Genomic DNA, 12,050 nt, shown 5'->3' on the forward strand with positions numbered 1-12,050 from the left:
AAATGGTCACTCACTAAGGGGAAGTATTTATCACTGACGGATGAAAACAAAACAGCTAGATGCCAAATTTGCATTAAAGGGACACCAGGCACCAGGCTTTGAACTTTAATGTCACTAATGCTGATTATTCAATGATTCATTTGAATTTAAATATTTAAAATACTTTCACAGCAAAAATTATATATGCGATTAATTTAGAGTATGTAATTAATTAGATTTTTTTTAATCGATTGACAGCCCTAATTATTAACAAAATAACTTTATATGAATTCCAAAATATATCAAATAGAAACATATAACATAAGTCATCATTTTCTGTATGTGTGGAGAGTCGAGCAGAATCTAGGATGGCCACTGGTGTGGTGATCACACTATATTCAATATTATTGATGACGTGGGTGGGGGCATGAAAGAACTAATACATTATATCAAACTCACAGCCTTCATATGATATTGTGCAGAATACAGAAATATAAAAAGAAATAGAATGTTTGAATAACATCGAAATTAGTTGCAGAGTACAATGTGAAAAAAGAAAACCCTGAAGAGATGTCCATCCCTGTCTTGCTGACATATCTGAATAATCTGGGAAGGGTTTAGACGATCCGTGAAGAAACAGATGTAATTGTTCCTCATTCTCGTAAATGCCCCTCAGACACGCATTCTCTCAAGACATACTCTACCAGAAGGCTTTTGAAATGTCTGGTAAGTTTTGTCTGTTTCACCAAAGTAAATAAATGAAAACAAACCCTCTATTGATGTTTTAACTTGACTATCTGATACTTTGTGAGAGGGAGAGTTTAGTGAAATGTCAATAGGCTACAGTAGTTCTTACTTGTTTTATGTGTGACTGAAGAGCCCAGGGTGTACAAAAGAGCTCAGTTCTTCTTTGTGTTTGTCTCTTACATGACTCTTGGACAGGAGAAACAAATTTCAGTTTATCAAACACTACTCTTGATGTTGGGGATTATCCCATTGAGCTTGAAAGCCCATTCGATGGACACGATGGAATCACTGGCGTGTGCCTCCTAATTGTCTTCGTCCTCAGCATGGTGGGCAATGGCCTGGTGGTGAGTGCCCTTGTCTGCCTGGAGGACTTGCGGCGCGTCTCCAACCTCTTCTTCCTCTGCCTTGCCTCATTCGATCTCCTCTTCACACTCACACTGCCGTTCTGGGCTGTCTACTTTCTGTACCACTGGGTATTCGGCGACATTGCCTGTAAGCTCCTCACTGGAGCCTACTTTGTCGGACAGTATGGGAGTCTCATGCTTCTGACGACCATGACGCTGGACCGCTTCTGTACTGTGGTGCTGAAGGGACGGTACACAGCCCAACCAGGCCGGAGGCTGCGCTGTGCGTGTGTGGTCTGTGTAGCTACGTGGGTCATCAGTGTGATCATGAGCCTCAGAGAGGTCCTCATCTCCGTCCATTCATCCACAAATGGAACATACTCATGTGAAATTGGAGAGGTGGAAGACAAGGTTTGGACCTACATGCAGATAGTTTTTCTCTTTCTGCTTCCTCTTGTCATCATTGTGTGTTGCTATAGCTGTATTTTCAGGACAGTGCTATCTGTCCCAAATATGAGAGGCAGGTGGGGGACAGTTGTGCTACTGTTTAGTATTGTCACTGCTTTCTTCATCTGCTGGGGACCCTACAATCTTGTGTTGTACCTTTTAACAGTTCTTGATCCATCAGTCTGGGAAACAAATGAGCACATATACCTTGCATACGTCATTTGTCGGATCCTTGCTTATTCTCACTGCTGCGTCAATCCGCTACTTTACATGCTAAGGCCAAGGTTCAGGAACCTGCTCTGCAGACTCGTCCATTGTTCGGAGAATGCTAATCAGCCAATCAGTCACTCTGCTATTGAAAAGCAGAAGGGACCCAAAAGTACAATGTGTGTGGAGATGACGCTGATGGAATAAGGCTAATATGTGAATATTTGCAAGGTATATTTTAACTGGTCTGATCAAAGGCTGTCACTATTTAACTATTTAAGAGTGCTTTTATTCTGTGTTTGTGTCTCTTCAATGTACAGCAACAGACAGTTAAACAAATCAAATATTAAATCAATAGTATTTTTGTCTGTGTACTAGCTACTTCTGTTTGTATTAATGGTTACTTCTAAAGCAGTGTTGGATTTGTAAAAAATATTAGCCTTGTCATGGAGTTGGAGCATCTATAAAATGGGCGTACCCTTCAGCAGACATCTTTAAACACAGAGCTTCAAGTCATCTAGCTTAGACTTGTCTTTATCATACTAGCAGCAGTCACAAGGAAATGCTCCCAAAATCCTACACATGCACTTGATGGTAATGTAAAATGCATTTACACTTTTAATTTGTGCATTGACCATAAAGTTGAATATGAACTAAAGATGACTAAAATCGTGCATATGTAGAAGAAGAAACATTCACAAAAATCCATGGCATGACCTCTGTTCTTGATAGCTGTTGAAAACTGCATGGGAATGACAGGGATTGTTTTGTTTGTTAATAAATAAATAAATAAATAAATGTAAAACTGATACCTTCTGCTTTCCCCAAATACAATGTAGCCTACAGGTGTACATGACCTTTCATCAGTCCAGTTGCAATGGATGAACTGTGATTAACTGCCCTACTTGTTGTTCCAGTACCGAAGTTTAACAGCTCTAACAGCTCTAACAGCTTGACACTGAATATCAATAAAACCAAGGAAATGGTAGTGGATTACAGAAGGCAGCAGCAGAACTACAGTTACCCCCCACACTAATGATCAGCGGGCAACCTGTAGAGAGTCACAAGTTTTAAATACCTTGGTGTCCACATTACTGAAGACTTAACATGGACTGTTAACACTCAATATGTTCTGAAGAAGTCCAGACAACGACTCTACTTCCTTCGTCAGCTAAGGAAATTCAAAGTTTCTACATCCATCATGAAGGCCTTCTACACTTCAGCGGTTGAGAGTGTTCTAACTGGTAGCATCATCACCTGGTATGGGAACTCCACAGTTAGAGATTGTAGTACTCTGCAGAGAGTAGTGCGCTCAGCTGAACGTACTATAAGAACTCAACTCACTGCTCTACAAGATATCTATTCCAGAAGAGTACTCCTAAGAGCCCAAAAGATTCTGAAGGACTCTTCTCATCCTAACAATGGATTATTCCTACCGCTGAAATCAAGAAGACGCCTATGTAGTCACAAAGCCAGAACTGAGAGACTCAGGAGAAGTTTTTATCCCCAGGCCATCCGTACTCTGAACTCACACTATACTGACTTTGCACACATTCACTCCTCAGCACTCTCAAACATTTCCCAACTCTGAACTCACACTATACTGACTTTGCACTCATTCACTCCTCAGCACTCATGACCCCCCCCCCCACACACACACACACACCTACAAGACTTTTAGCACTTTTACATTCCTCACCCTATGCTACAGACCTTTTATTTATTTTCTTATTTCATCACATGTCAAAACACACACACACACACATCTCCATAGAACTTTTTATTTATTATTTTTGATTTCTACCCATGTCCTTGATTGCCTAGCCTTTCTGCCCCCCCCCCCCCGGTTAGCCCCTTGAGCCGTGGATCTGCCCAAGGTTTCTTCCTTGGTAAGGGAGTTTTTCCTTGCCCCTGTTGCTCTTGGGTGCTCCTTGTTGGTGCCCCCCCCCATCCCAATCCTCCCCCACCTTTCTTATGCAGCCCTTGCCACTTAATCTACTAAACCCCTCTTTTACTGCACTTTTTACCCCCCCCATAAATGCACAAATAGGCTGACACCAGACATAATTTCACTGCATTTCTTACTTCCAGTAACTATATGCATGTGACAATAAACTTCCTTGTATCCTTGTATTTCGTTGTAAAATCATATTGCAGTCTTACTCAGAACTACTCAGAGGGATGTCGTTTTGGTCCCCCAACAAAAGTGTACACCCATTATCATCTATCTATAAAATAGACTCTAGGTTGTTTTTAGATTGGAGTTTTCCTTTAAAATCTTCTCTTAGTCAAGCAGCAGATTCTTGGCAGGGGCTAACAATGTGGTGAAGTCGATGAGTTCAAGTCAAACAAATTTGGCACCTGAAACAGTTGACTTCTCCAGCACTACATTACTCTCTCCCACTAAGCCACTGCAGTCCCACACTTTTCTGCTCTCCTAACCATTTCTAACACCTGCATCAAAACCCAAATACAACAAAGCCGTATGGGAAATGTACTCAGTATAGTTAATACTATAACAATGCACATTATTTGTTGTACTTACATATTTATTCTGGCCACAAGTGCACATAATTGAAATCCAGGCTGAGGAGCCCCTGAGTCGGACTAAAGGAGAGAAGAGTCTGCCTGGCATGCATCACTCATAGCACCAGTAATAGGCTTGTCATCTCTCGTCCTCCCTATATGTAATGTGGAGAGGGGGATGAAAAGTGTGCACCTGGATGACACACAGCCTGCGATACGACAGTAGAACACAACGGTGGAATTCTGTTTGTTTTATTATACACACTACTTGCAATGTGACCGATTGTATTTTTACGATTTATATTAAATACGTTTTATTATGAAAGCAGTGAACTAGCTCATTGTAAATAATGGTAGTGTGCTGCGAAGAAAATTTTGGAGAATTGCCAGCTCCAAAATTTTGGGCACCCATTTATTCAGTGAAGACACTGACCAGACAGCTGGTTTATATTATGATGTATCAAATATCACCTCAAAAAATAGAAAGGGGTTGATTAGAGCGATGTGACGGCAATGGTCACCCCGTCGTTCCACTTGCTTTGTGCATTGCACCATTTGCTTCAATAGATTCTATTCAATTTTGCGACTCACCTGCCATAAATCGCCGTCGCATCACCAGCCATGTACCGTATGTAGGCCTTAAATGTTGTTGCACTTTCAAGTCACTTTGTCAGATGTGCCACAAGACATTTTGGGCCCAATAAAATAATATAATCCCCCAGCCACACATACAAACAAAATAAATAATACAAATGGTGGTCATTATATATTAGGTTTTATTACACGGCTCTTCAAACATGTAATTACCGCTGTCAATGGCAACGAGTTTTGTGCTGCTGATCATATCACTCCGCAAGTATTCCGGTCACTTCTTGCATTGGAACTTCATTCAAAAGTGAAAGCAGACGGTTGATCAGCTGTGTTCTAAAGAATGTTTGATTCAAGTTCAGCGTGTGTTGCGAACTATTTGTTTCTCAGCAAAAGCCATGACGAAACGGTAACAAATAAGAGACATATCGTGGAGTTTATTTTTTTCGTTTTGGCAAGTAGCCGTGTAATAAGCGGGATAATGTATAGAACACCGGTCATTATGGGAAAATAAGTCCCTTCAGGGCGAAACAAGACCGTTTCGCCCTGTTGGGACTTATTTTCCCAATAATGACCGGCGTTCTATACATGATCCCTTACATATGAGGTCCCCCTGTGGGTGTGTGGCCCTTGAATCATCCTAACTTTCCTGTGCATTATAGTACCCTTGTGCTTTGGATAACAGCTGACTCATTTCAGGGGTTTTACATGCAATGTCATGATTCAGAATTCCTCTTCCTAACTATGTAGTATAACTTTATTTATGGCCATGTCTCAGCAATCTCAGCTTCATTGTAAATGAGGACTTCCATTACTGAACTTTCTGAGAATTAAATAAAGTTATACTACTACTACTAGAATCAGATGCACTCCTGGATGGCAAAAAGAAGGTCCATGTTAGCAAATATAGCATAGACTTGTGCCTTGACTGCAGCTGACACATTTTGGGGATTTTACAGAATGTCAGAATGAGATCCATTCCTAAAACGGCAAGAGGAGGGTCCATGTTAGCAAAATGGTAAAACACTGTAAAAGACAAAAACGTTTTTGAACTTTTATCTCATGACAAAATTTACTCAGACACAAATACAAGTACACATCAGACAGACATAGCATAGAGTGTGAACCATACCATGCAATACATACTCTATACGTGAATGATTCATTAAAGATTACCAAATTCAAGTGGAGAAAGAACTGGAAATGAAAGGAAAAAAATAGGAAAGCCTCAAGTCACATCTACTCTCCTGTTGCCTCTTAATCAAAATGAGAGTTCTGATTAAAATGAGTAAGGTCCTAATCTGTCACTCACTTCATCTTAGAGGCTTTTTCAAAACTGGTCTTGGAAGGAGGTAACAGTTGGCATACTCGCTGAAATGAAAAAAAAAAAAACATTTTATCAATTTTGAACTATGTAAAATACACCTTTTGAAGGTTTCATTTAACATTGTGTCTTTAGCAAAGGAGACATCACTGCAAAAGCTCACCATAATTTGAAACAAGCTCACATCAGAATTATTGAACAGCCAGTAACATTACTGAAAGTCTCATTGACTGCCTTTACATGTTTTTCAGTATCCCAGTCATGTGGTTAATCCTGATTTTGATCATATTCATGATATGGTGTTTACATGAACACAGAGACACTTGGTTATTAGGGCCACTTGTAGGGTGTACACAGTGCCCAGTATTCCAGTTAGCATAACCCTATATAAACCAGGATAAGGGTTTAAGGGCCGTTCACATCAGGAACAATAGCTATAAAGATAACTATAACGATAAAAGCATCCAATCCACACTGACTAACGGTAAGAAAAGTTTCTCCTCATGTTGATGAACGTGATGGCTAAAATTTGATGGATTCTGATTGGCTGTCAGCTTTTTATCGTTTTCAGAATCACTCCTGAAAGTGATCCCCAATGATATCATTCTTTATGTCATTATTGTTATAGTTTATGTGTGGACATAGATAGTCATTCATATTAGCTAGGAATATACCATTTTGTCATTATCGTTATCATTATGGTTCTTGATGTGAACAGCCCTTTATTCTTACTCCTACTCGAGATGTTTGTATGCGCAAACACAGAGAAGTCAGAAAAATTCAAAACCCAATAATAAAAACTGGGATAATTCCATGTAAATGCAGTAATTGTGTATATATATATATATACATACACACACAATATATATATAGCCAGAAATAGAATATAATATAAAATAGAATATAAAAAAAGAGTATAATGCTTTGTGAGTAGTATATGAGGGAAGAATATAGAGGGCCCCAGAGCCAAACAACCTGCAATCAAGCCCTGCTCAGTACATTGAGCACTCCTCACCATTTGAGTATATGAGGCGACTGTGGCGTCGGCGGATGTTGGTCGTATCCCCGCAGTACCACAGCAGCTGCTTCAGATGGTTGCGGAACTTGATGCCCATAAACATGTAGAAGATGGGGTTGAGGCAGCAGTGGGAGAAAGCCAGCAGGCGACCCACATAAAACACATAGTCCACTGTGATGTTGATCTCACAGTTGTCGAAAGGCTTCAGCTGCCAGTAAGCCAGAGACTGCAGGAACAGGGTCACATTATAGGGCGCCCAGCCCAGGAAGAAGACCACAACAATAATGAGGATGAGCCGCACAGTCTTGTGCCTGGTATGGGAATTGGGCCGAAAAAGGCGCAGAAGGATCTGAGTGTAGCAAAAAATGATAACGGCAAAAGAAATGAGGAAAAAAACATTTCGCTGATAAGTACCCACCAGTTTCCATCTGGTGCTTTCGTACTCGCAATGCAAGGAGTTGTCATTATTATTGACATAGCTGGTCTTGAAGAGAAGGGCCGGGGTGGCGGCCAAGCAGCTGGCCACCCACACGATGGAAGACGTCACCACACAATATAAGCTCTTTCTGGAAATGACCACGGACATGGGGTGGACCACAGCCATATAGCGGTGGATGGTCATGGTGGTCAAGAAGATGATGCTGCTGTAGTAGCCCACATCAAAGATGAAGCTCACAGCTTTGCAGGCGGTTTTGCCGAACATCCAGTTGTGGATGTCATAAGAGGCCCAGAACGGCAGCCCCAAGGTGAATATGAGGTCGGACAAGGCTAGGTTCAGCAGGAAGGCATTGGTCATAGACTTCAGGTTCTCATACTTCCCCAGGATCACAAGGACCAATAGGTTCCCAACCACGCTGAAAACGATCACCACAGAGAAGAACACCGTTGTGACTATCGCTCCAAACTTCCGAACCTCTGTCTTTTCGCACATTTCATCTTCATAATCTTCATTGTAGTAATCTGAGGAATTCTGGTCATAATCTGCAGTTACCAGATCAGATGTAGCTATCAGATCACTCATCTCTGTTAAAAGTAGGATAAATAAATCAATTAAGAAATATATATTATTGCTTGATTTTTATCAAATGTTTTGTAATTTCTTTTGGAAGTCTCTGCCGAATAGATAAGTCACTAGTTTGGTCACTAGTGCCAAATAGCAAACTTAGTCAATGTCAATGTTTTCTCTGTAGAATCATTTCTAGAAAGCATGTTAAAACAGATGAAGACTTGTGGCATGTTGAAAATGTCATTTTCCATTCTGTCTATTCAGTCCAACTTCCACCATTCATAGCTCATTTGATGTGGCATGTGCTGCTTTGAAACTTGACAATGATACTCCTCTGAGAGCTTTGCAAACAGTGTGATAGACAAAGCACCAATTTTGGTCCTATTAATTGACATGCCAAATGTATTCAGTAGGTTAAACTATTTTACTGTAATAAGAATGTCAGAATCATTTCTTGAAATGTGCCCTAAACACCATGTTTCAAAGCTGCACATGCTATATCAAGGGGACTATGAATATCAGAGGTTGAACTGAATGACCCATTTGACATGTTCAACATGTCCCCCAAGTCAATCTGTTCTAATATGCTTTCTAGCAAGGAATTCGAAAAGAAAAATTTGATAGGGGATAAAAGCATATTTTTTCTAATAGATGACCTGTCTAGAATACTTAAACTTAAACTCTTCCCTTACTACCTCTACCTCTTCACATCGCATATCAAAGTACACATCCCATCGAAACCAACAAGAAATTCATGTATAACTAGCATATACAAAAATCTCTGCCGCAACTTTGTGAAATAAAATACATGGAAGGATGGAAAAGCAATTGAATTTTAACTGATGTCACCTGTTTACTTACCTTCTATGGTGCAAATACAGATGCAAAGTGACTACAGGTGATGTCTTACTGTACAGTAAGACTGATGCTCTCAAAGACAAAAGGATTATTTAAGTGAATCTCATCATATGGGTGGGTTCTGTAGTGAAAGTGACCTTTACTAGTACTGAAATTTACGTGCAGGTACCGAAATTGTATGTGGTTTTTTAACAAGGAACTGCAACCAGATGTTTCTTATTTACTGTTGTCATTTGGAGCACAGTGTGTGTATGTTTTATATTACTTTTTGTGTTGACCAATCAACAACCAAGCCAAATATATATTCTATAACATGACACAGAACAGCAATGCTCAAAGAGACAGTCACAACACGTGCTGCACACATGCTGTACCTGGAATTCAGAAAGGCCCTTCATCTCAGACTATGTACCCTTTCCATAACCAATCAACAACTTAGCTTAATCAATATAACACAACTGATACAACCAAAAACAACTGGCTGGTGACAGCCACAACATGTGCCACATACTGTACCTGGGATCTAGGCGCTCCTGCAGGCCTACAACATTTTTACAACTTTTGTATGTTGCAATGCTTGAATGAGAAATGCTTGGAAGGGGCTAAGGATATCTATCTATAGATTACAGGAACGTCTGTGTGTGTGTGTGTGTGTGTGTGTGTCACCGACACAGGCTCAGACAACAGTGATTCGGGTTCAAGACAGGCAGGGTTTAGTAAGTCCAATGGAAGGCAGGCAAAGGAGAAAACACTCAGGGGGGAAAACACTACTGAAGCACTGGAGTTTGGTGGCCAACAGCAAAGAGTCCAAATAATACTCACAAAAGGATTACTGTACTGCCCACAGGAATCAACAAGGTCTCAACAAAGGTTAAAACATACACTCACTAATCTTAAATAAACAACTGTATTTGCTTAAATACAGTGTTGCCACAGTTACCTTGAAAAAGTAATCTGATTACTGATTACTCCTTTAAAAAGTAACTTAGTTACTTTACTGATTACTTGATTTTAAAAGTAACTATGTTAGATTACAAGTTACTTTATTAGTTACTTTCAGCAGCTGCCGACAACACCCCCAACGCCTCAACATAAAAATGATAACCGGTTTTGCCAATACTCACTATACTGGAAGTGCATTTTAACAGCAATGTATAGCAGACATCCCAACCTAACCTACTTAGATACTGAAATTCAGATGTTTGTTCAATAATGTCTAAGTACACCAAATAAGGAAGGCCTATTGATAGAAATTGTTATAGTAAAATATGTAGATTTTTTTTCATGTAGCCTTGGCAACTAGCCATCTTGTAGCCTATAGGCCTGAGTAATATGCAAATGAAATTACACTTGTTAAACTCACCTCAACAAGTCTTTTGCAATCATTTAACCTGCCGTGAGCAATGCTAAAGTTGCTGTTACAAACAGTGCAGTGTGCAAGATTATCATTATGTTTTAATCTTTTAAGACAATTGGGTACACTTGTGTAGTCTGATGTGAAATGGGTCTTAAATCTTCCTTTTTGAGGGGCACTGACGCTGCCATGACGCTTCTGTTCCTAGATACACTGACTGAACTGATTAATTATGTTTGGGAGAAAAGAGATATAAGCACTTACACTGAAAACTGACCAGGATGCTCTCTGTCTTGGATGCGCTTCAGGCACAAACGCACCACTCCTCTCTCTCTCCCTCTCCGTTGTGTGCGCATTAAGCTATGCACACGCGATTTGAAGCAAAGATTCTAGAATCTTTGATTTGAAGTCCGGTCTGGCTTGCGTGCTCTTGTTCGCTCTAGGTTCCGGGAGATTTTATGTAATTTGCGGGCGTCAGGAAGCCGCTATCAATATGTGGGAGACTCCCAAAACTTCGGGAGACTTGGGATGTCTAGCTAGACAGCACTTTGTCACCAGCACAGAATGTACAATGTACCTTAATGTTGTCATGTTTAGCTGACACAAACTCAAAGTAATGACTGATGAAATGTGCATCTCTCTCTCTCCCTCCATTGTTGTTTTCGTTTGTGTCGCTGCACGTGAATTGTCCTCATGCTGAAAACGTGAGCATCAGTGTTGCGCGGTCTGCCCGAAATTAAGCGGTCGCCCGCAGATGACCGCGGTCACCCGCGGTTATGAGTCATAAACAAAATATTTTAATGATATTCGGGTCATTTGCGGGCGGGTCAGTTAAAATTAATTAAATATATATTTTCTACAAATAGGCCTACTTAAAATATCACGAGAAAGCTAGCATCAATACAGTAAAGCATCAATACAGTAAAGTCAACAGTAAAGAAGCAAGACACGAGTTAAAATAATAAAGACACCCCTTCAGGAAAAGCGATATAGGCTATGGTTATGGCCTAGGCCTACTTCTTGCAAAGCCATTTAAAAGTATGACAGCCAAAACTGGCAGCCTGCAGGAATAAATGTTATGGCACAGACTACACAGCCATATCTACCGGTATAGGTTCGCGCATGCATAAAAGTTACCTTAGTTCGTTGTGTTTGTGACTTTAAACAGTGGATGTGCTTTAGTAAAGCTTTGTGTTTCATTCAGCATTATAAACCAGTTCTTACGCTAACGTTTTGACCAGCAATGTATCTCTCTTGCCTACCTCGCCTCACCATTTCTGTTTTCGAAAGAAAGATGTATGTCCATGGCCTTCAAATCTTATCCTAGTGTTCTTATCCTTTGTGCGTTGCGTGCGTGCTTGCGCTCTTATTCTCATTCTTTCTCCTGCGCAAACATTATGTCCTGCATGCTTACTGCGTGTAGTTCTACTGCATCAAGTTTCGTAAATAAATTAGTTTGTTTTTACAGAAATGGCCTACTGTCACACTGCATGCAGCCTATAACCAAAAGCACACATTTTGTAAATAAGCGGGTCGGATCGCGGGTCGGGTATAATTTTGTCCTAATTAATATTCGCGGTCCGAGTTGCGGTCGGGTTGATTAAAATATCGGGCGACCGCGGGCCGCTTGTGACCAAACCCGCGCAACACTG

General features: G+C 40.4%; 2 protein-coding genes across 4 annotated transcripts; one reads left to right on the top strand and one right to left on the bottom strand.

Moving 5' to 3' along the window:
- The first annotated feature begins 630 nt into the window (after positions 1 to 630).
- On the top strand, positions 631 to 2,529 carry xcr1b.2 (chemokine (C motif) receptor 1b, duplicate 2). Its single transcript, XM_076295921.1, has 2 exons — positions 631 to 705; positions 922 to 2,529. Exons 1-2 carry the CDS (start codon positions 645 to 647, stop codon positions 1,929 to 1,931), a joined length of 1,071 nt encoding a protein of 356 aa, XP_076152036.1. The 5' UTR covers positions 631 to 644; the 3' UTR covers positions 1,932 to 2,529.
- A 2,479-nt stretch (positions 2,530 to 5,008) lies between these two features.
- Positions 5,009 to 9,138, bottom strand: xcr1b.1 (chemokine (C motif) receptor 1b, duplicate 1). 3 transcript variants are annotated; one of them, XM_076294471.1, is made up of 4 exons: positions 9,048 to 9,138; positions 7,178 to 8,203; positions 6,151 to 6,209; positions 5,009 to 5,819 (listed from the first exon to the last, which is right to left on the bottom strand). In XM_076294471.1, exons 2-3 carry the CDS (start codon positions 8,199 to 8,201, stop codon positions 6,169 to 6,171), a joined length of 1,065 nt encoding a protein of 354 aa, XP_076150586.1. In that variant the 5' UTR covers positions 8,202 to 8,203; positions 9,048 to 9,138; the 3' UTR covers positions 5,009 to 5,819; positions 6,151 to 6,168. The 3 variants fall into 3 exon arrangements, with proteins under 3 accessions (XP_076150586.1, XP_076150587.1, XP_076150585.1); XM_076294472.1 differs by having other exon boundaries at positions 5,009 to 5,864; XM_076294470.1 differs by having other exon boundaries at positions 5,009 to 6,209.
- Between the last annotated feature and the right edge of the window lie 2,912 nt (positions 9,139 to 12,050).

The sequence above is a fragment of the Alosa pseudoharengus genome, unplaced genomic scaffold (assembly GCF_046254945.1).
Source record: "Alosa pseudoharengus isolate Yale_2024_CS ecotype anadromous, Long Island Sound unplaced genomic scaffold, YU_APseudo_1.1 YU_APseudo_1.1_scf_2, whole genome shotgun sequence".
Classification (NCBI taxonomy): domain Eukaryota; kingdom Metazoa; phylum Chordata; class Actinopteri; order Clupeiformes; family Clupeidae; genus Alosa; species Alosa pseudoharengus.

What these genes read in the sequence shown, in the direction of transcription:
- xcr1b.1 (XM_076294471.1), bottom strand. Translation starts at nt 8,201, where the DNA reads ATGAGTGATCTGATAGCTACATCTGATCTGGTAACTGCAGATTATGAC. An exon ending in TCGCCTCATATACTCAAATG is followed by an intron (nt 6,210 to 7,177) that starts GTGAGGAGTGCT and finishes TTTTCATTTCAG; the next exon opens with CGAGTATGCCAACTGTTACC.
- xcr1b.2 (XM_076295921.1), top strand. Translation starts at nt 645, where the DNA reads ATGCCCCTCAGACACGCATTCTCTCAAGACATACTCTACCAGAAGGCT. An exon ending in GAAGGCTTTTGAAATGTCTG is followed by an intron (nt 706 to 921) that starts GTAAGTTTTGTC and finishes ACTCTTGGACAG; the next exon opens with GAGAAACAAATTTCAGTTTA.